Below are 20869 nucleotides of genomic sequence, written 5' to 3'. Positions count from 1 at the left end.
GAGGGGTTTTGCTTTTGTGCACGGACAAAACGGCCCTCATTCCAAAAACATGCAGTCGGGCCCCAACATGGTTGTCCTGCAGCAGTTTAGAGACACAGTTATAGAATTTTTGGCTTTGAGGTCTCTGTGGTCAACGGGGTGAGGTCAAGTGCATGGATAATTTATGGATTCACAATTCTTTGTGTTAAATATTACAGATACTCCTCAGACTTGTCTATGTGTCAGAAACATTGCTTCCTCCCAACAGTGAAGCTAATTCATGGTTTAAAACCCTTATATAACCAGGTAAACAAAGAAAAAAAACTACTACTACTACTACTACTACTACTAACAATAATAATATAATAATAATATAATAATAATAAGATAATAAGAATAATAATAATAATAATTATTATTATTATTATTATTATTATTAGAATAATAATAATAATTAGACTAACAATTAGAATAATAATAATTAAAACATGTCTTAAATTATGTAGTATTGAGTTATTATTAAAATATCCTATCAACAGGTGAGACATTCAGATAAACCCATTAATATGGCATATGTGATGCAATTTCAGGTTAATTGCTAACACATATTAGCTGATATCTGAATATCTGATAGCACATTTTATGCAAAAAAAAGAGTCTTATAACAAATTAATTGATGGTCTTTCCTTCCAATCCACGCAGTCTGTATCATCAATCAATCTTCACAGGAGCGAAGCCATGGAACCTCTGGGGTGTGTTGGTAAAAGTGATGTCACCAGTTCACAGAAGGAGGAGTTCACACAGGACAAACAAACATGTAGGAGGAGGTCTGGAAATGTTCCAGTCCAAAGTGATGTTTAGAGAATGTTTGAGATAGTTTCTAACTCCAGTTTTCTTATCCCTGCACTCTTCACACACTGACTCTGCGCTCCATTATTATGCAGCGTGGCTCCCCTCTCACCTTCACATGCAGCGCTCACAAGGACAGGCCAAGAATGAGAAGGAGATAAATTGGTTTTTAACAATTCAGAGCAACTTTCCACAGCTTAATCCCAGGCACATAACACTGAAGACAAATGTAGTTCCCAGGGACAGTGTGAGAAAAGGCTGTCAACGGGGGACCAAGGAAGAGAAATCACAACAATTTTCTTTTATCACAAATCAGCTTCTTTGGAAAGAAACACCTGCCATTCTAAGTTCTTCTCAAAGCTGTCTTCCTTAAGTCCTGCTTTACCATCAAACAGTGTTGGAACTCTTTTTTGTTTCCCCACACTTTTTTGGCCAGGAACATTTAAACTGACTGTCAGACTCTGTGTGTGTGTGTGTGTGTGTGTGTGTGTGTGTGTGTGTGTGTGTGTGTGTTGTGTGTGTGTGTGTGTGTGCGTGCGTGCGTGCGTGCGTGTGTGTGTGTGTGGTGTGTGTGTGTGTGTGTGTTTGATCACACAGTTCGGATAAGGGCTTAAATGATATGTCAGAGAATAGGAATGTTTTGGAGCCTTGTTGATTCCATCGACGCAAACATTCACCTCTGAGAATGAAAAGACTTTTTAATTTTCTTTCCTATTCAGAGCTCATGAGGAGGAAAATGCAGCATAACAAAACAAGTTTTGTTTTTCTTAATTTATCTCACAACACTAGATGGATATGGTTGTCTTATTTCTGATCCTCGTTCCTCTCATCGCTCTTCATCACTCACCTGCGACAGCGTTAGCCTGGCAGTTGTTAGCTCCTCTGTTGGTCGGGAACATGTTAATTCTTGATTAGAGTTCATGCTTTCCCCTTCTCCGATTTGCTCCGTGGAGTGAAAAATCACTTTCTCAATGAGAATAATTGAACACGGGCAGGGGGGTGCCAGCTCATTACCCACAAATCACAGGGAGCAGGGGCACCTTAGCCGGAGACAATAATGACTTCTAGGAATAAAATGGGGCTTCCAGCATGGAGCCAAACCAGCACGGACAGTAAAGAACAAAGCCGAATCAGAGCCATAGTCCTGACTCATCCTATGAAATCATTTTCACCTTTAATAGCTGTAAATAATCTTACATTTGTGAAAAAAATACATTAATTGAGTATTAGTACTATATTGTATGTTATAGCACAGCTTTGTACCGTCATACTAGGTCTGAGGCAGTAAACATGTTGTTTACTGTGCGTTTTCATTTGTTCCACACTTTGTCCCCTCACCATTTTAAGCCACACATCTTTCCACAGAGCTGCTAATTGCCACAAACAGCTTGCTGCATTGGTTTATACTGGAGGGTTCAGTGCTTTTATGTTGCTCATGGAACACAAAACGATCCTGGCCGGCAGTAAACGCTCACGTTTAAGAGCCCCAGACAAACCTGAGCCGTGGCTGCTTTCGCCATCCTGGCTGAACGAGACCTCCCTTTTCATTTGCATTGGTTGGAGAACAAAAGTGGCCACAGTCAGATGCAAATGGGACAAAATTAGACTGTGTGATTTGTGAGGCAATGAGACGAAGGAGCAGGACGGCTCTTAGGAATAAGTGTGAGGAGGGAAGAGTTGTTAGAGGGCCAATCAGCCCATTTCAGTTCTCCATTTGCTGATTTTGCCACAGTGGCCACCCACTCTGTGTCACTTTGTAAAAGTCATTTCTGAGAAATCTAGCGTCAGACTCACAAAGTAGGCTCCAGCAGCCTTCTGCTTTCATTTCTTTCAGTAGAATAAATTAAAAATATATATATTATAAACCAGATTAAACTGATGGGAAAGTGAAAACTGAAGCCTTTTCAGATGGTTTGAGCTAAAACAATTCTTCTGAACTCTTTTTTGGGCCAACACTCGTCTAAGCATTTGTGAGTTTCAAATATGCGTATCCAACCTTATTGGAATATTTTGGATTAAGATGCTGATCTGTCAGAATACCATCTGTAATGGACTTTCCTGTCACTGTAGATGTGCAGAGTTGTTGTAGTAGCAGCATCCCTGCTGAGCCCCATCATAACACAGGCAGATGTTCCCAAATCCCTTCTCGACTACATCCAGAAGCACATCGACCTGCTGGTTCTGTTTGAAAGTGGTATTTTTGATTTGGATGTGTTTTGAGTTTGGAAGCGAGAATCCCGCTGATGCTGTTATGAGCTCTGCTGTTGATGATTGACTGAAACATGAACTTATGTATGCGTTCCCTGCAGTCCTTGTATGTGTGCTGGGGTTTTATGTTGTAATAACAGGCAAACATTATGCATTATTGTTTTTTTTATGACACAGGAGTGTAAAAATTAATGAATTGTATCTTTTTTCTTCTCCCTGCAATTCTGCCAAAAGTCCAATACTGATTTGAGTAATCTCATGTCTCTTGTTTCTTGGCTCCTAACACATCATGATTCCAGTCAGTTGTTGGATTTAGTCTTTTTATTTTTTTCTCCCTCCTTAATTAGAGCACTTTGATCACTGGGTTCATTCCTGATGTCACCTGCTGCAACCATATGCAACACCGCAAACAATTTCTCTTAAAAAAGCAATGCTGAACCACAGTTCTACCACCATCCCCCACCTTGGCGGGGTGCACTTGATTGCTGCAGTTTGCCACTCTCATTCTGGTCTGGCTGAGAGTACAGGCCTGGGTAAATGGCTTTCTGGTTGCCTTTTATCCCAGAATATAAGCCTGTCATTAAAACCAAATGAAAAACACCCCCTGCCGACTGGTGTTATAGTTAAGTCCCCACTCACCTCTGCTACTCCAGCAAGGCTGCCAACAATGGCTGATCCGCAGGATGGATCATTTACCTGCTAAAGTAACAGGCAACAAAGTGTGCAAAAGGTTTACCGGCTTTACCGCATAATAAAACATTCTCTCCTTGAGTATTTTGAGCATCCAATTGTTGATTTATCTGTATTTGTGTCAGTTTGGTACCCTCTGCTGTCATTTTTACCCACTGCTATAACATTTGCTTGAGTTAGACAATTCTAATGATGAATTGAAAGGATGAAGTTTTACCATCAGCTTATTGTGCTAATTAGCATTATTAGCATACTTCTCTTCTTAAAGTGGTACTTTTGGATGGGGGGGTATTTCATTTGCTCACTGACCTTCACAGTTTGAAAGATGGATTAGACACCCTGAGCAGTGAAAAGCAGACTGTCCTCCCACTCAATAAGCTCAAAATGATGATTAATTTGTGAAAAGCACACATAGCTCTTTCTTAATGCATGGATACACAACAGCTCCGCAGAGACACCGAGCCCCCAGTTTCTCAACTCACTGTACCTTTGTCGGGTGTCAGGAGAGTTGCTGTATTCTTTTTAAATTAGTCTAAAAACTCTCATTTGCTATTCAACTACTAAACATCATCTGAATCCAGCATTTATACAGGAATATACAGGAAGCCTGAACAAGTTACAAGTGCTCTGGACAAAATGCTAGCGATGCTAACTTAATTCAAAGTATTTATATATATATGTATATATGTATATATATATATATATATATATATATATATATATATATATATATATATATATATATATATATATATATATATATACACACACACACCCCCACCACAAGAGTAGCCCACTCCTGTTGTGGCTGTTATTGATGAGGTTTGGAAAAAAGTCTCAGACCTCCCCCGAGGCTTTGGACCTTTTTTATTGACCAGGTGATTGATTTAAGCCATCATAATTAGCAGAGCTAATTTAATTAAAGAGTAATTTAATGATACATTGGGCAAAGGCAAAGGCAGCTGTGTCATTGATAGATCAGCCCAGCCCTGATATGAAACAGGCGCTGGTGGATGATATATTCCACACACAGCAGATCCATGACTGACCGATGCAGAGACAAAAGGAGGGTAAAAGTACTGCCGCGCTGAGACAAAGAGAAGGACAGTGAGCGGCACACAGGGAGAGAGGGGCCTTTGTTTTTCCAAATATCAGCCCACAAATAGCTCTTTTCTGTCTCTAGACCCCATCCCTTCACATCCCTCTTCGCTCTATCTGGATGTGAACAAATGCATTTCTCACATCTCTGATCTAATTTGCTTAACACCATTAGGTCTGTCCCTTCAGCTTACTTCAAGTAAAATTTGCATCAGAGCCTGAACTCTTCAGGGCCCGAAGACACTATTTTACAAAGCACGACAGATGAAGATGGATTGTAAAGACCGGGGGTCAATTTTATGACAGCATGAGTTGGGTGCACCGCGGTGAAGCATACATTATGGGACCTAATGACAACTGAAAATGATTCTTAGGATCGAAACAAATGTCCTGTTCAAACCAAAGTAGTGAAACTGTTGGCTCCCTACAACAAATTGGAGTTCAAATGTCTTGGATACGACACTTGTTGATTAGGCAAAAACTAAAATGTTTGTAGTTAAGTTTGAAATGAAATCCCAGCTACATGAAATCATTTTAGAGTGTTATTATCAAACAGGAGAGAACTCACAATTTAGAATTCATAAAATTGCCTTTGAACAAGGCTGGAGGCTGGAGCGTGAAATATGAAAGGCTTCATGCGTGTCCTCAGCGCAGGACAGGCTCCAACTGGCCTGTCTTTTTGGCACGCCAACATAGAGTTGCAGCTTCATCGCTTCGCCACCTCTCATTGGCTCCCACCGCCCTCCTCTCAATAAAAAAGCAACTGATATCACATGCTGGGTGTCACATTGCTCTGATTTCCTTCCAGATCTGCAATTTTCCATCCAACTGGCCCCTGTTAGTGTGCAAATCAAAGAAAACGTTCACTGTAAAAGACCAAAATATGCCCCCTGAAATATGTCAACAGAGTAAATCATTGCGATTACATATTGAAGGGCCCATTAGATTCCAGCCTGATAAAATCAATGAAGATAAGAAAATATCCTGAAACATTTTTTGGCCTGTCTGCTGACAACCTTTTAGTGCCATTTAGGGGGCCTGTGGGCAGGATGAAGAACATAATGACCCTCTCATCTTCCACTAACCAGTTTAACTCTTTTCCGATGCTTTTAAACTGCTCTCTTATCCTCAACATAAATGTAAATAAGTGTCTCATCGTCTTACTCCGCGTGATAGATTGGTTGGTTTAATGGCTGTGGAGCCCAGTGGCTGGGTGCTGAAATAAAGGGTTAAGCACCTCGGTGAGGGTGGGGTTGGGGTCTTAGGGTGCAACAGTCAGGTCCAATCTTTTCACTGAGAACATTTTGATGCCTAATTTGTCCCTAAAGGGTTGGTTGGGTGGGGGTGGGGGGTTGAATCTGAGCGATGAAAGAGCTTCTGTAACATGAGGCATAATCCATGTGTGGTGACCAGGTCAGTGTCCACCAGCAGCTTCTGAGATCTCTCTAATACACAAGCTGGGATCATCTCCAGGTCAAATTCAAGCCTCCAGAACCATAAATCCTTCATTTTTCTAAGTGCTGACTTTTAACAGTTACCGGTAGATTCTGGCTCGAGCTGAGATGGAAAGAAACATGTTGGTAATTGCTCTGTGAGCTTAAAAGAACTTTAATAGGACTATTAGGAGTTATTACCAGCAGCTTGTGTTCATACGTTGGTGTATTGCGCAATGCAGCCGTTTGTTCTTGCCGGCTGTACAGTGTTTAGTTGACCTGCATTAACTCTCAGTAATGTGTATATAATTAAGGCTTCTTAAACTGTTGTTAAAGAAAAGAAAGGCTCCTGCTGTACTCTTACAGCATTTTTTTTCCCCCACAGCTTTTTGACAGGAAAATTCTTTTCACATGTTCCCATCCTCTGTCTTGTTTGTTTCCATAAGGGGCATGTGTCACTCCGCACAATTAAGGTTTCATTTTTGCAGCTCAACAGATGAGGATGGGGAAATGTGAATAAAAAACAATATTTTTGGCTTTGGTAACCTGTCCATATGGTGTTTCAAGCACTGGCACACCTATATGAGCATCATAATTAAGAATTTCTGCCGTGTTTCTGCAAGCAATCGATGATAGTTTCAAAATGGGAGGTCAAAATGAGTAGAATGTGATCTGTAATGAGACCAGGAGTGGACTGAGTAGAGTTCTGGCCTGTGGATGAAAACTGGTGAAGACAGAGTTTAAGAAGTTTTTATTTTATTTTTTTTTTCCCTATGGAATTAAAGTTAGAGCTGTTGCTTTATACACACCAGCCTGTCAGTTCCCGAGACATTTCCATTTCCTGTTGTTTGTTTTTTCGAATGATGTGGTGGACGGAGAATTCCAATTGTCTGGGAATGTGTGACATCATCTGGCAGGAAGACTTGTTCCACTCATGGGTCTGTCAGAGATGTGGACCTAAAGGGACGAGCGGTGGCCCAGAAACATACCACACATCACCACCTTTGACCCTGTCCTTGTTAAACCCACAACAGCAAAGATGGGCTCAGTCTGGAGCCCGCACACGTGCGTGCGCACACACACACACACACACACACACACACACATAGAGTCCTTTTGTCCATTATGACAGCAATTGATGGATGATGACAACGTCTCAAATAAATACATAATGTATCCTAACCCTGCAGCACCGGATATTCAGTAGTGTGTGTTTGACGGTGTGTGTGCGTATACTCATACTTTGCAGTAGTTTAAAGATAATTATAATTTCACACTTTGGTACACGGCTACACAAGCTGCCAGCTGCATATGGTGAAAGTTATGGGTCGATTTCAGGTGTTAATGTGGTTGCCATAGTAACACAGATACACTCGTCCCTCCCAAATCGGCAAATATATTCCTTTTTCTGAGTGTGCTGCCAGATTTTTCTCCGTGAACTGTTGCATACTTTTAGGTTATCGTAAGTCTGAAAATTGCTCCCTTACATTTGAAACGGAGGTAGCTGTGGCCAATTTTCCATTTTTTTTCTTTCTACATGTGGGGAGTGAGGAAGAGAGTGCCATGTAAAATTGAAAAACCATGTTCCCCCACTTCACTGGATGAACATGTTGCTGAAAGCACTCAGGGATGGAAAAAAATGGAGGGTTTTAAGAGAGAGACTCAAAATGACTGCAAAGACAAAGAAATGGAGAGGAGAGGGAAGTAAGTGTGGGTCTCGCTTTTCGTAACCAACACAAGGACAGACAAGACTAGCCCAACCCTCTACATACCCACTATGCTAAAAGGTTTCACAGCATGTCAAACTTATCAAGTCATTATGGGTTATGTTTGTGTCCATTGAGAGTGTATTAAGAGTCTCCGATAACAAAGACACCGTGCTTGTGCTGGCTGGGTGTAACAATATTCTGTGTTTAAATTCTGATGAAGCCAAAGCCACTTAAACATTGTTGTTATTACCAACAAACATGCCTCTATGTTTACTGGCAAAAATTGAGTGGCAGCGAGTGTGTTATGCATTTATATCTGATAATAAATGCAAAGAGCTCCAGCGGGTATCTGCATCGCTATATCACATTCTAGTTTTTGCTTCAAAATGGTTCAGGTGACAAAGGCAAAAGAGAGAAAACAGGTTTTATTTGTCATTTTTGTTCAGTCCACATGTAATAAGTTGCAAAAAAATGAAATTCACAACTGCATCTATACAAGACTATTTTGTTGAGTAGATGTGAAAAAAAAAAAAAAAAAAAGCTTTTTGCACAAGTATCCATTGGAGACGTGGACAGCTGCACAACAGCTGTCTTTCTCTGCTGCTGCCACTCACGTGTAAACCTGAATCCCACATTGGTGCCAACTAAAAGGAAAACGGTGCATTTGTAGGCCACAAACATGGCTTTGAATCAGTCGGGAGTATCAGGTGTCATGTTTTATATAGCATGTATTTCAGTTGGTTGTAGATATGACCATCTTTTTTCTTTTGAGGGGGTGAAAAATGATTTTGTGATCACTCACACACACACACACACACACACACACACACACACACACACACATTTATGTCCCATTACTTTCATTTCCAACTCATTTTCCCTTTGCAGTCACCACATCGCTCTCCTTTGTTCCCATGTCTCCCTGCCTCTGTATCACTTGGATTGCCTCACTGTAGTTTTCACATCTTCTGCTTTATTCCACACCATTTGTCTGATTTCAACTTGAATGGAACCATCACCTTGCACTGGTTCTCTCCTTCTCCATCTTTGTGTGATATTTTTACCTCGTGACTCATTTCTAAACTTCCACTACATGTATCAGCACATATCCTCTGTTAACTGTGCTACTGTTATTGATAATTGCACATTAAATGCATCTTTATTGACATATGGAGATAGATAGAGTAAAAAAAAAACAAACAATATATGGATACCTTTGAGTCTAAAAAAGACTTCTGGGATCCTGAAATCAAGCATGTTTTTCTGGTAGCAGGCACCATGTTCACATTCAGCTGTGGATGTGATTAGTGAGAAGTCAATGCCAACAACACAGTGACGACTAAAGTCTGAAGATGTGGTCATTATTGACTTCAGTTGCATTGAGTTGTGCTGCTGCTGATTAACTCTGGAACTTCAGAAAAAGTTTTTTTTGGACCCCTGTGAATCTCCTGTCCTCAAACTCTGATATTGGAATACACAAAGCAAGGGATTGATCTAGATTAATAGTTTGAATCAGATGGGAAAATTGACTGTCACCTTTTATATGTCTTTGAGTCCCAATGCAACAGTTGATGGTCAACATGTTCTTTTTAAAGTTAAAGTGTCTTAAGTAGACTCAGCTGTCCTTTGAGTCTGGGTCATCTCGCCAGACTCCCCTAACTACCCAGAGACATTTTTCATCGCCTGCATTGCATAAATATCCATAAAAAGGCAGTAGAAGTTTCCAGAAAATACCTTTAAAAGGATGTGTGCCTGGGTTCAAGAGGAGCAACCAGACAGGTGGGGTGAGTTGAGGTCTCTTCGGGTAGCCTGTTGATGAAATTTCCATGCCCTTGTCCCGCCTTACCACCTGACTCTAATGAATAAACAGGAGCCCGGAGGCTGATTGTAGCACGCAAGTCTCACCTCAGACATCCGGGGCTTCTAAAAAGGGCTGAATTAATTTCCATAAAGTACCCAGAAAGTAGCCAACCCCATTTGGCTGTGCCTAACATTTAAATAAAAGAGAGAAAGGAGATATTGAGAAGGCCTTGATGGGGCGCTCACACACTCAGAAAGCATGCACGTCTCTAATGTATATATGCTAAGTAACGAGCCAGGAAGCAACATTACATAATGACCTTATCATATTTAAAATGAAATACTAATGTTTGCTCATCCCCTGTTGAGGCATGGCTGCATGGTCCTATCTGCACCCCCACCCCACCCCCAGGTCTGCATGCAGCATGTCATCACTGCCTGTTCTGACTGTAGCATCTCCACAAAAAAGTCAGATAAAGATTTTATTCCCCATTAACGGGTGGATGAAACGGCTCCGTCTCATTCCCAGAGCCTAGTTAAGACCTCAGACGTCTGGCTTGCCTGTAAAAGCTCTGGTCTCCTGATCCCAACGCCTAATGGCCCTGAAGGAAGACGAGCAAATGAAATGAAGAGAGTTCGAGGAACTAATGAAGGAGAGCGGCGACCGGTTTCCTTCACTCTGGACCTGATCACATCACTGCAAAAACATGCCGGCGCGGTTCCCCGGGCCATAATGGATTGAATCGAGTGGGAGTAATTGATCAGAGTCTGGGAGGGATGTTTGAAAGCAACAGGACCAGTGTTCCTGTACTCAGAATCCCTTTTAATTTAAAACATAGGTCCAATGCCTAAATGGATTAAAAGGACAGAAACAAATATGAGACATCTCAATCCAAGGACAGACAAATAAATACTGAAATAAATAAATAACAAGGGGTCAAGGAGTTATTTTATAATAATATTGTTCATCTTTATTGTGTCCTATTTTCCTTTTAGGAAGAGGCGGAAGAAGCACAAAGGAGAAACGAGAGGAGGATTGAAAGAATAGAGCCTGTCGGAAGAGCCGATTCCTCACTGGAACATTCTCCTATATTAAGTCTTGAGTGAGTGGTTTCATCAATTAAAACATCTTGAAAGTATTTCAATTTCAATATTATTTTCAGGCCCACTATATTATCTTTTTTTTTTTACATGTTACACTATTTACCCATTTTCAGGGCCAAGAAACAGAATCAGCAATATCAATAACAAATCAACAATAAACAATCAATATGGTAACACATGTCAACAATCATGTGTATTAAGAGTCCAGCTGTCCAAACATGTTATGAAAATAAAATCTGATAATTTTTGTAGTATTATGTCTTGAAGATCAATTACAATTCTCAAATTTGTTTTGGGTTGTTTATGTGTCTAAAGGATATAATATTTAGCAAATGAATTAAATGGGGCAAAAATGTTGGGATTGTATGTGAATGTCCAGCCTCCAGGAGCCGTTGGCATCATTATTAGTCTATCAGTTTTGAAAGGCTGCAGAAACATAAACACAGGATCTGCATACAATTAGAGGAACGAGCTACTGCTTTAGTGGTGTGAACTATTTTCCAGCAGCAGCAGGGGGGTTAATTGATAGCCCATAATTACCAAACACATCCCAGTGACAGTATCTGGAACGTGAAGTGAGGCCACGCCTTTGACACATCTTCATCAGCAGCAGTGTGTATTCATTTGTCTCTGTGTCTTTATCCACACACATTAACGTCCCCCTTCTCCTCCTACAGGTTTTTTCAATTAATGTGCTCTCTTTTAGCACCACCGTCTGATCTTAATCACTTAATTGGAGTCTCCATTTGGGTCACTGATTGACCCTGTTGTTCACCAGTGTCTCTGTGTAATGGATGACTGTATAGACAACACAATGGAACATTCATCAATAAGGCCCCCTCCCACACACCCCATCAGCACCCACCCTGTCATGTCTCACTGGGCTTTCTCTCACTTCCTGCTTTTTACATGGCTTTGCCATTTCTACTATTTGTTATTCACGTCTCCCCTCATCTCCCACCCCATTCCCCGTTTCCATCCATCATCACCCTGCAGAGCCATGCTCAAGGCGGTGGAGGTGTCCAATGAAGGAGGGCCCCTGGGGATCCATGTAGTGCCTTTCAGTTCACAAGATGTCAGGTAAAAAAAACAAAACAAAAAAAAACAAAACAGGAAATCTTCTCAATTGTAGTTTTAAGGGATTTTATTAAATGTGCATCACACTGAAAAGAAGAAACACAATATTGGTGACCTCAGTAGTTTTTACAGCTGGATCTGATGTGGGATTTGACCTGTAATAATTCCCTAATTAAAAAGTAAAAAAAAAAAAAAAAATGTAATACACAGCGTCCTACAAATGAATTATTAAAAGTTTTGCTGTTGCATGAATAATTCAAAACACCTGGTGCAAAGAAAAGGTGCAAATTAACTGTATAATAGGCACTAATCAGCAGGTTAATACCTTTAATTTGGCCTTCTCAGAAGAGCTATTAATAACAACAGGCTCTTCTATACAGTGTGACAGCTTCTCTCTATGTTGTCGGGCTTTTATTTGAGTCTCACCTGTGTCTTCTGTCAAAAACGCTGTCTGCCGTGAAGGTGATTGCAAGCACTTCTGTTTGCCTTTATTTTAAACGACAAAGAGCAGCGATGACAGAGTGAAAGACAAGGAACGCATCCCAGTTTAGAATTACGACAGAAAAAATAAAGGACGGTGGAAGAGGCCAGATGTAATCAAACTAAAAGCCTGTGGAGATTATAGACCTCTGCTGCACAGCGAAGGACTGGCACAACACCAAGGTGAACGCGGCAGAGGGAGAGAGAGCGGGGCTGGAGAGAGGAGGTGAAAAAAAGACAGGAGATGAAACAGGGGTGACATTTTGCGGAAGGGAGCAAATCTGTCAGTGGAGAGTGCTGTGTTTCGTTTCTGTGGGACACTAATCCCATTGCTGTTTATAAGCGAGTGTCAGGAGACTATATTTAGGTTCGACCTCACTAGAATCGACTTGTGACACCTTTGAGTCAGAGGAGGGAAATGATCGCCCGCTTTGAGTCGCACCAGCTGAAAAAGCTCTAACGATCAAAAGCGGGCTGGTTAGAGCTGATCATAATGGTTCACAGCATCTCCATCTTCGGAAGGCAGCTCTAATAGCTATCAGAGCCTTCAATTAGCATCAGAGATGATAAGACTGTGCCTGTTCAGCAGGCTGATGCTAATGGGCCGGCTCGACCCGGTTCTTTCCTGTTCTTTGTGAGCTATAAGATGGAGACAGGCTGTCATTAATGTCTAGACTGGGGTCACAGGGGTCAGACAGCCTGGAAAACAAGACGGAAAACAAAGCAATAGTCCGCCGCTGCGGGTCTGCAGGTCTACTGCTTCTCTGCACTGTGGAGTTAGATCCAAGGAGGGAGTGGACAGAGGTGAGAGGTGGAGAGATTCAACAGAGTCCTACCTGCAAAGAGAAATCCAGAAGTCCTGCTTTTCCCTGCGGAGCTTCCTTCACAAGCAGTGTCCATAGATACAAGCCCATTTCACTTGTGTAGTTTAATGGTATTCTAATTCCTGTAGCCAGCCTTTGATTGAAAGCAAACTCTAGACATAATTATGCATAAATGGACCATGCTTGCATCAGTGCTTGATACAAAGTCATCACTTTCAGCCAAGCTTCGTTCGGCAGCTTCTTTTGCTTCCGTTTGGCAACTAATCAGGATTTTATTTTTTCTCCTTTAGCTCCTGCTTTCATTATATTCATCATAACTGATTTATGATCTAAAAATACTCTTCTGTGAGAGTGGCAGTGCATTTCAGTCCGCAAGCTCGTGCTTTTTACAAAGTCGTCATCCTAAATTTGCTAAAATACCCCGTCTTATCTGCACTTGTCCCTGCTGCGCCTTTGAATACTGATCAGGGATCAACCAGTGCTCTTTTATCTACTGTCTCCTGTCTGCTCCCAGATCAGAAGTCATTAGACTGTGTCAGTTCCGTAATCTCCGGGCGTAATACTTTGTTTTCAAGCTGCCAGCTCGTATGGAGATAAAGAACAATCATGTCTACTCGTGCACGCCTTGCAATTACTCTGTGTTCAACACACTTAAGCTGAAACGCTAACACGGCTCCGAAACCCTCAGAGACGGAAGAGGTTTTGGGATATTTAATTTTGTCTCAACACTGGATGATTTACCCCCGCTGAGATGCTGAGATGAGTGTCAGGCCTGAGCATGGACGTCCACATTACACAGCCAATTACGGCAATTTTTTTCCCCCGAGGTGGGCGCGCTTGCTTGAGACTGGGTGCCCTTGATGACTTGGCAAACGTGGGTCTGAAATTAAAAGCACTTTTGTTATGTGTCCAGTGAAGCGACGGGAGGTCGGAGGAAACTCACAAAAGCAGCTTGTGTCCTCGGCGCTCATAATAATCGGCTGCTTGCAGGATAAACTGTCACTTTCTATCATATATTTCATCATTATTTCAAATTTCCATCAGTAATCTTCCAAACTTTTTTTCCACTTTTTCCTCTATGCAAGGTTACAAAATAAGTGCGCAGGGTGTCAGTCTACCTGCTACCTCAGGCATCTGCCGCTTTAGAGACAGATGCAGTTTGTAGTTGTGCTGTGCCAGCGCACATCAGATCTCTTTGCATGTGGTTATCCTCAGGGCCCAACTAAAGCCCAAAAGGAGCTCACTGATGTATTTATTTAGAGGAAGCTGGGGAGGGGAGCCTTTGTGGAATGGAAGGTATCTTTTTTGGAGCACTGAGAAGAAACTGTTTGGGTTTCTAAAGCGAGATCTCACCCTAAACTTTATTGAAGGCAACTGCTGCGTTTCCTCCAGGGTCATAAGTTGATCTCTTAGCTGTTGGGCTGGATTACCTCAGACAACTCGGCCCTGTCGTGCTCTCAAACCTGCCTACAGGAAAGCAGATTTAGGGATGGAGGCTTTCAATCCAGTTCATGAGCCTGCAGCAAAATATTTATGCTTGAAGTCTAGAAAGTTAACTTCAGGAAAGAGTCACCTGCAGGTAGGGTTGAATTAACTGTGCGAAGATAATTACATTATTACTGGCTCCTAAAGGCATTTCTTGTTAATAGGTTAGTTGATGAATCATGAAATGCAAACACATTAGGCTTAACCTACTATTACAAGCTAGAATTTCAGATTTTAGACTGTGAGTCTTTTATATCTCTAACAGGTAAATGAAAGACCAAATTGATAACTATTATCATAAAATGTTCACTAATTTTGGGACTTTTGGTTCAGTCCCATTGCTAAAATGCACACATTTGCAGATCTTTCAGCTGTTCAGTCATTCAGCTGCCTCTTGACATTTTTGACCTTGCTCTCATCAAACCATGATGCTTAAGATAAAAAAGCTCAAATAAGTACCTTAGTAGAATCAGGATATTGACCTTTAGTTGTAGCCTTGTAGCACGTGGCCTGTCATCATAGCTCAACCCTAACAGTAACACTTCTATACTTAATATAGCTCAAGAATGTTGAGGATATCTAGATTTATTTCAGCTGTGTTTGACTCTGTACTATCACTTGATCATTTCCAGGACTCATGGCCTGCTCGTGAAGCGCCTGGAGCCTGGTGGAAAAGCCGAGCAGGAGCGACTCTTCAAGGAGAATGACTGCATCATCAGGATCAATCAGGGAGACATTCGCCACCTGCGCTTCGAACAGTAAGCTCCTGTCAGCTTTCCACCTCCTCTTATGTACCAACCTGCTTTTCCACAAACTCTTCAGTTCCGAAGATTTTGCACATCCTCTGCATTGTGTCGATGATTAGAGGCGATTAGAGATGCTGTTACAGGCCTCATAGATCAGGGTGAACATATAAACCTGAGACTTTTCACATCACGAGCCTGAATGTGCCACACACAAGCACGCCTGCTGAAATAGCCTCATAGCTGCATAACTGTTCTTTGTGTATCAGGCTGCGCAATAGATTGCTTCTCCTTCTGTCTGGATTTTCTATCAGTGTATGGATGTCTGCTGCTTCACAGTAAGACACAGCCAACATTGCTGCCAACAAATGACCTGCCTGCAGTCAGATCGGGCTGGACAGGGTCGCCCAAAAGCTCCGAGCTTGGAGCCATCCTGGCGAGTGACTGACAGGAATTGAGACACACACAAAAAAAAAAAAAACACGTTTGGAACTCTTCAAAATTCAGTAGAGATAGTGCTGAACTACAAATCACATCAGAATAGGATTTTGGATGTTTTTTTTTTCCTCCTCCAAACTATCGTGGTTAGCTTACCCCATTATGGAAATGTGTTCACTAGAGTGTGTGCCATGTCACTGAGGTATTGGGATTCTTCCCCTTTTTTTAATGATGCTTTTGTTTTGAGTAAACACCACCTTTCTTTTTAAAGCCTTGTCTAGTGTGAAAGAGGCTTATAGACCAAATCCACAAGGGAGTGATGTTTTGTCGCGTTCAGCGCGCGCACCCCCTTCTCACGAGCTCCTCACCCGCATCCGAATGCATATGATGTTTGCGAATCTGCATGGAAATTAGGGGAAGGAGCTGAACTTTTTGTCTCCCCCCACTCATCCGCCCCGGCTTGATTGTGTACCGTGCAGAGCGACAATTTAAAGTGATGGTCTAATCTCCATGGATTGTTTTGCATGGGTAAATATTTTGAGGTGCTTAATCTAACTGAATGTAATGATGCATTGATGGGCTGATTTATTATTCAGTCATGCTCGCATGGTTGCTGATTACTGGATTGATGGCACCGTATATGTGCAGGTGGGAGAGTAAACACTCATGCACATATACTCAGTCGCCGCCCCTCGCTATGCGCATGTGAGAGATTTTTTTTTTTTTTTTTTTTTTGTAAATTACCATTGAAATAACCCCGTCGAAACCAAATCCTGCAGGAGTGGATTGGTACGGCACACACGCCTAGCTCCCATGACACAGCCCCAATGAAGTGCCGCCTGCGAAACGAGCAGCTTAGCGGCTGTCATTTGGGTGGAATCAGCATGGTATTACTGGCATGGTAATGAGGGTTCTAAAAACAAGAAATGGGATTCTTGGAATTCAGACATCCTCTAACCCCTGGCCAGTCTATCTATATGCTAAGTGCCACCAGCAAATCCAGACTAAACATTTGATTTTTATTTATTTATTTATTTATTTATTACATCTGGGAACAATGTTAAGTTCCCGTCGTGCCTTCTATGCATTTCTGCTCAAATTCCATACTCCATACAAGAAAACATTGTGTCCAAAGATTCCTTGTTGATTCATGAGCTCTGTTTTCCAGCTCATGTCTAAACATTTTAAGCAGTTGTGTGCACAATGTTCTGTAGCTTATCTCTTTCCTGCCTTGATGTTGGTAATTACAGTTAATGTAATTTTTGTCCCCTTCTATGTGTGCGTTGTCCCGCTAATGAGAGCTTGTATCTTCCCTCAACAGCCAGTACCACACACTCGTTCCTCATATATGATCTGAGAGCACGTTGTTGCCAAATTCCTGTCCTCCATGACCCGTCTCTGTCTGCATCACCTCCAGAGCTCAGAGCATTTTCAAACAGGCCATGCGGCGCCCGCTCATCCTCTTCCACGTGGTCTTGGCATCCATGAAGAGGCAGTACGAGCTGTTTTTAGCCCAGAGTGAGCTCAGCCCTCCTCAGCTCAACAGGGTCCGCTTCAGTCAGGGCTCTCAGCACTCAGGGGACAGATCCAGTGTGGTCGGAGGGTCAATATTTGGATCTGGACCCCAACTGGGCCTCAACAACACGTAGGTTTCCCCTTCAGTTTTCTTAGATTAACCTTATACTGTATGTGTTTTTATCCATAGAAGTGATGAAGACTGTGGCTACAATTATGGTTCTGGCCAACTGGTTTACTAAAAAAGCACATAAAAAACTATGAGAAAAGTTGACAGGTTGACAGAAACAAGTTTTTTTACAGTGAAGGAGGAGAAATAACCTATCACAATCATTTAAAATCACATTTAATCACCTGAACTGAATTCATTGCAATAATAAAATCTGTACATTATGTGTTTCATTCCACACAGAAACACCAGTAGTTCATGTATGAACACTGCTGTGCAGCATGGAAGTTCATGGCTCTTTAAGTATGTTCAGTTTAAAACTGCTGTTGGCAAAGGAAAGGATCTGGACCTTTACCATGTACAGCAGCATGATATTCAATAGGTTATTGGCAGAACGACACTCAATCAATCACCAATCAATCAATTAATTCAAGATCTGATGAGAATTGACATCTTACTACAATCATTTATATCACGTCTGCATATTATATTGATGAGAAAAGTTGAGTTTTATTCTCTAAACACATCATGGAGCCAATAAAATGCACATGGGTAACTTGTTCTGCAGTCATCAGGGACCTCTAGCCGGGAGCACCCCGGAGCCCAACCGGCGCTACGCCACTCTGCCCCACAACCTGGTGTCCAGGACGTCTTCAGCTCCATCCCCATCTCTGCAGCGCAGGATAAGCACAAACACATCCAGCAGCTTCTATCTGAAGAACAAAGGCCGCCGATTCAATGTGCAGCTGAAGAAAGGTGAGGGGAATCAGTGAAATCCTGTAATCAGCTCTCTCTCTGATAGCTATTCATTGCTCATTGATTAGTTACTGTGATATTCATGAATTAGTTTGTCCTTCAAGCGAAAGGAGGTGCAAACATCCATTTTTCACTTCGTCAGTCCTGTTTACTCCTCAGCGAGCTGAGAGCCACACCATCATCTGTATTTGTGTGTGCGTTCGCTAACGTTAACAACAACAATACTTTTTCTCTACAGGAAGTATTGGAAAGTGTCAAAAGCCTGTGGGATTTAATCAGCTCTTTTATAAAATTTGACATGGTGACGATTAGTAATCTATCTCTCTGTGACATCATTTGGGGAAGTGATGTGGGCTGAATGCAAAACTAAACATTCTGTTCAAAACATGGCAGCCCCTGTATCTGCATCATATTCCTGAGATTTATTATTACAATAACCTGATGGAAACATCGGCAGCGGAAATGAGGGATGCGGAACGTTGCTCATGATTTAAATGTGGCTCGACGGGCTGGGTGTGGTTCCCTGCAACCATGAGGACATCCAAACTTACAGGCAGCTGAATTATCATCCAGAATTTGAAATATTACCCATCACTTTTATCAAAGGAGGGAGGAAATGACCATTTCCATTTGTTTATCGTGCGATTTTATCACTGCTAATGCACTTTAGAAAGACTTCAGCAGTTTTACTGTTTGCTTGCTGCAAATTGGCCAAAGTGGGGACAGAAGATCATTGAGGATAGTGAATACACAAGAATCAGATACTGCAGTCGAAAAAACGACACAAGCACCCCAAAATAATCAGCTTTTCCTTGTGTTTACTGTTTAATTGCTTTACAAGAGCCGGGAGTCTAATGCAAGAAAGGCTACTTTTATCCTGCTTTTATAGTAGCCCAAATAAAGACGTCACGGATTGATTACCATGGAGCTCATAACGATGCATTCTTCTAATTGCCAAATTGGAGACCATTAATGAGCAGATTCTAGAAAACACCAGACTTTTTTCTACTTCTACCCCTCCCCTCTGCAAGGCAGCCAGAAGAAAGGCACAATCATGTATGAATTTGCAATTAATCATGGTAATGTGAATTTTATTTATAAATTTAAATAACTGTTGCAAAGTTTACCTGGAACAGCTGCAGTTCTAATTGTGTCTGAGATAATATCAGATGTCTATAAGCGCAGCTCAATGTAATGACAGCTGCAAAAAAAAAAAAAAAAGTTTTTTTTGGAATCATTCTTGTCTTGTTTGAACTTTCAGCTCAGTGGCTTTGTAGTAGAAAATCCAACCCTTTCACAAAAATGTAGTAAATGCCACCACCAAGTTGCTGGGTTTTTTTTTTTTGTTTTTTTTTAGTCCTTGCATTAAAGATCAAAAAGGCAACCGGATGTTTTTGCCACAACATTGCGTCTCCGTTAGTTTTGGCCTATATTTAAGGAAGAAAAGGCAGTTCTGAAGGGTTCTTATAAAGTGTTGGTTCTCCTTTATCCACTGCTTTTGTGTGCATTTTTGTATGATGCCACGTAACACCAGACCACACTGGCCTACTTTCCCCTGTGTACTAAACGTTGCTGTGTGTGTGTGTGTGCGTGTGTGTGTGTGGAACATAAATAACAGCTATTTCTGTCTGCTCAGTTATTATAATGCCGAATAGATCGGCAGATCACAGCACATCGTCCTCTTTAAGATTTCAACTTTTTGACTTTATAAGAACCTCCTCATCACTTTTCCACAAGTTTGTTTGCACGAAGACCCCATAGGGAAGTTCCGTACATCTCTTCTTCCTCTTCTTCTGCCCCCTCTTCATCAACACCATCACAGTCAGTGAGATGGCAGACGTTTCGTCAGACTGCTTCAGAGATGTAGCGGAAAAGTAGGCCGTGATGAACCATCAGCGCCGCTGACAGCTCTGTGAGATGAGGAGCTACTTTGACTCGAATGCTAATCGCTGTGTCGCTGTGCCTCACAACTTCCCCGATACAAATCCTCACATCTGGTGATATCCACCTTTCCGAACACTGTCTTTAATTGCTCCCAACAGCATAATAATTCAATCCAGTTGGATTTTCTATACACTGACAAGAAATATACTAATTTATTTGTTTTAATCTGATCCTGGAACCTGACATTTGAGATAACTTATTGCTTTTATTTTACAAATTCACATGTGCTTGAGTGGAAAAGGTCATTCCTGAGATCCTCTTATTTATCCCTTTTTGTATTTGCCTATTTCTTCCACACCACCCATTTATATTCATTTGATAAACCCGAAAGGTCAGTCTTAAAACCTAAAGAAAATGCCTTTCATGGCTGATATTTGCATTTATGCACATACTCAACTGTTAAATTTAGCTTCTCTGCACACTTCGGAAAGAATGGGATGTATACATTTTCTGCAGTCGATGTAGCAATTCATTATTTAGTCTATTACATTTCAAGATGCATTTGAAGTGCATTCGGTGCATTCAGCAGTCAGTAATCATTCCCCTCTCCCTACAAGTAGTCTTTATT

The 20869-nt window shown here is 41.5% G+C and overlaps 1 protein-coding gene across 10 annotated transcripts in view; it reads left to right on the top strand.

The window, feature by feature from the left end:
- Window positions 1–20869, top strand: part of LOC130513723 (partitioning defective 3 homolog) — a 239643-nt gene that overhangs the window by 92276 nt on the left and 126498 nt on the right. For all 10 annotated transcript variants that reach the window (XM_057012690.1, XM_057012694.1, XM_057012689.1 and 7 more), the window contains 5 exons: window positions 10763–10869; window positions 11867–11950; window positions 15369–15494; window positions 17335–17562; window positions 18170–18357. In XM_057012690.1, the coding sequence (XP_056868670.1) occupies window positions 10763–10869; window positions 11867–11950; window positions 15369–15494; window positions 17335–17562; window positions 18170–18357 (733 nt within the window). The remainder of the gene's footprint in view (window positions 1–10762; window positions 10870–11866; window positions 11951–15368; window positions 15495–17334; window positions 17563–18169; window positions 18358–20869) is intronic.

This window comes from Takifugu flavidus, chromosome 17 (assembly GCF_003711565.1).
Source record: "Takifugu flavidus isolate HTHZ2018 chromosome 17, ASM371156v2, whole genome shotgun sequence".
NCBI classification, from domain to species: Eukaryota; Metazoa; Chordata; class Actinopteri; order Tetraodontiformes; family Tetraodontidae; genus Takifugu; species Takifugu flavidus.
Note: the sequence above shows the minus strand (reverse complement) of the source record. Positions and strands in the feature narration are given on the sequence as shown.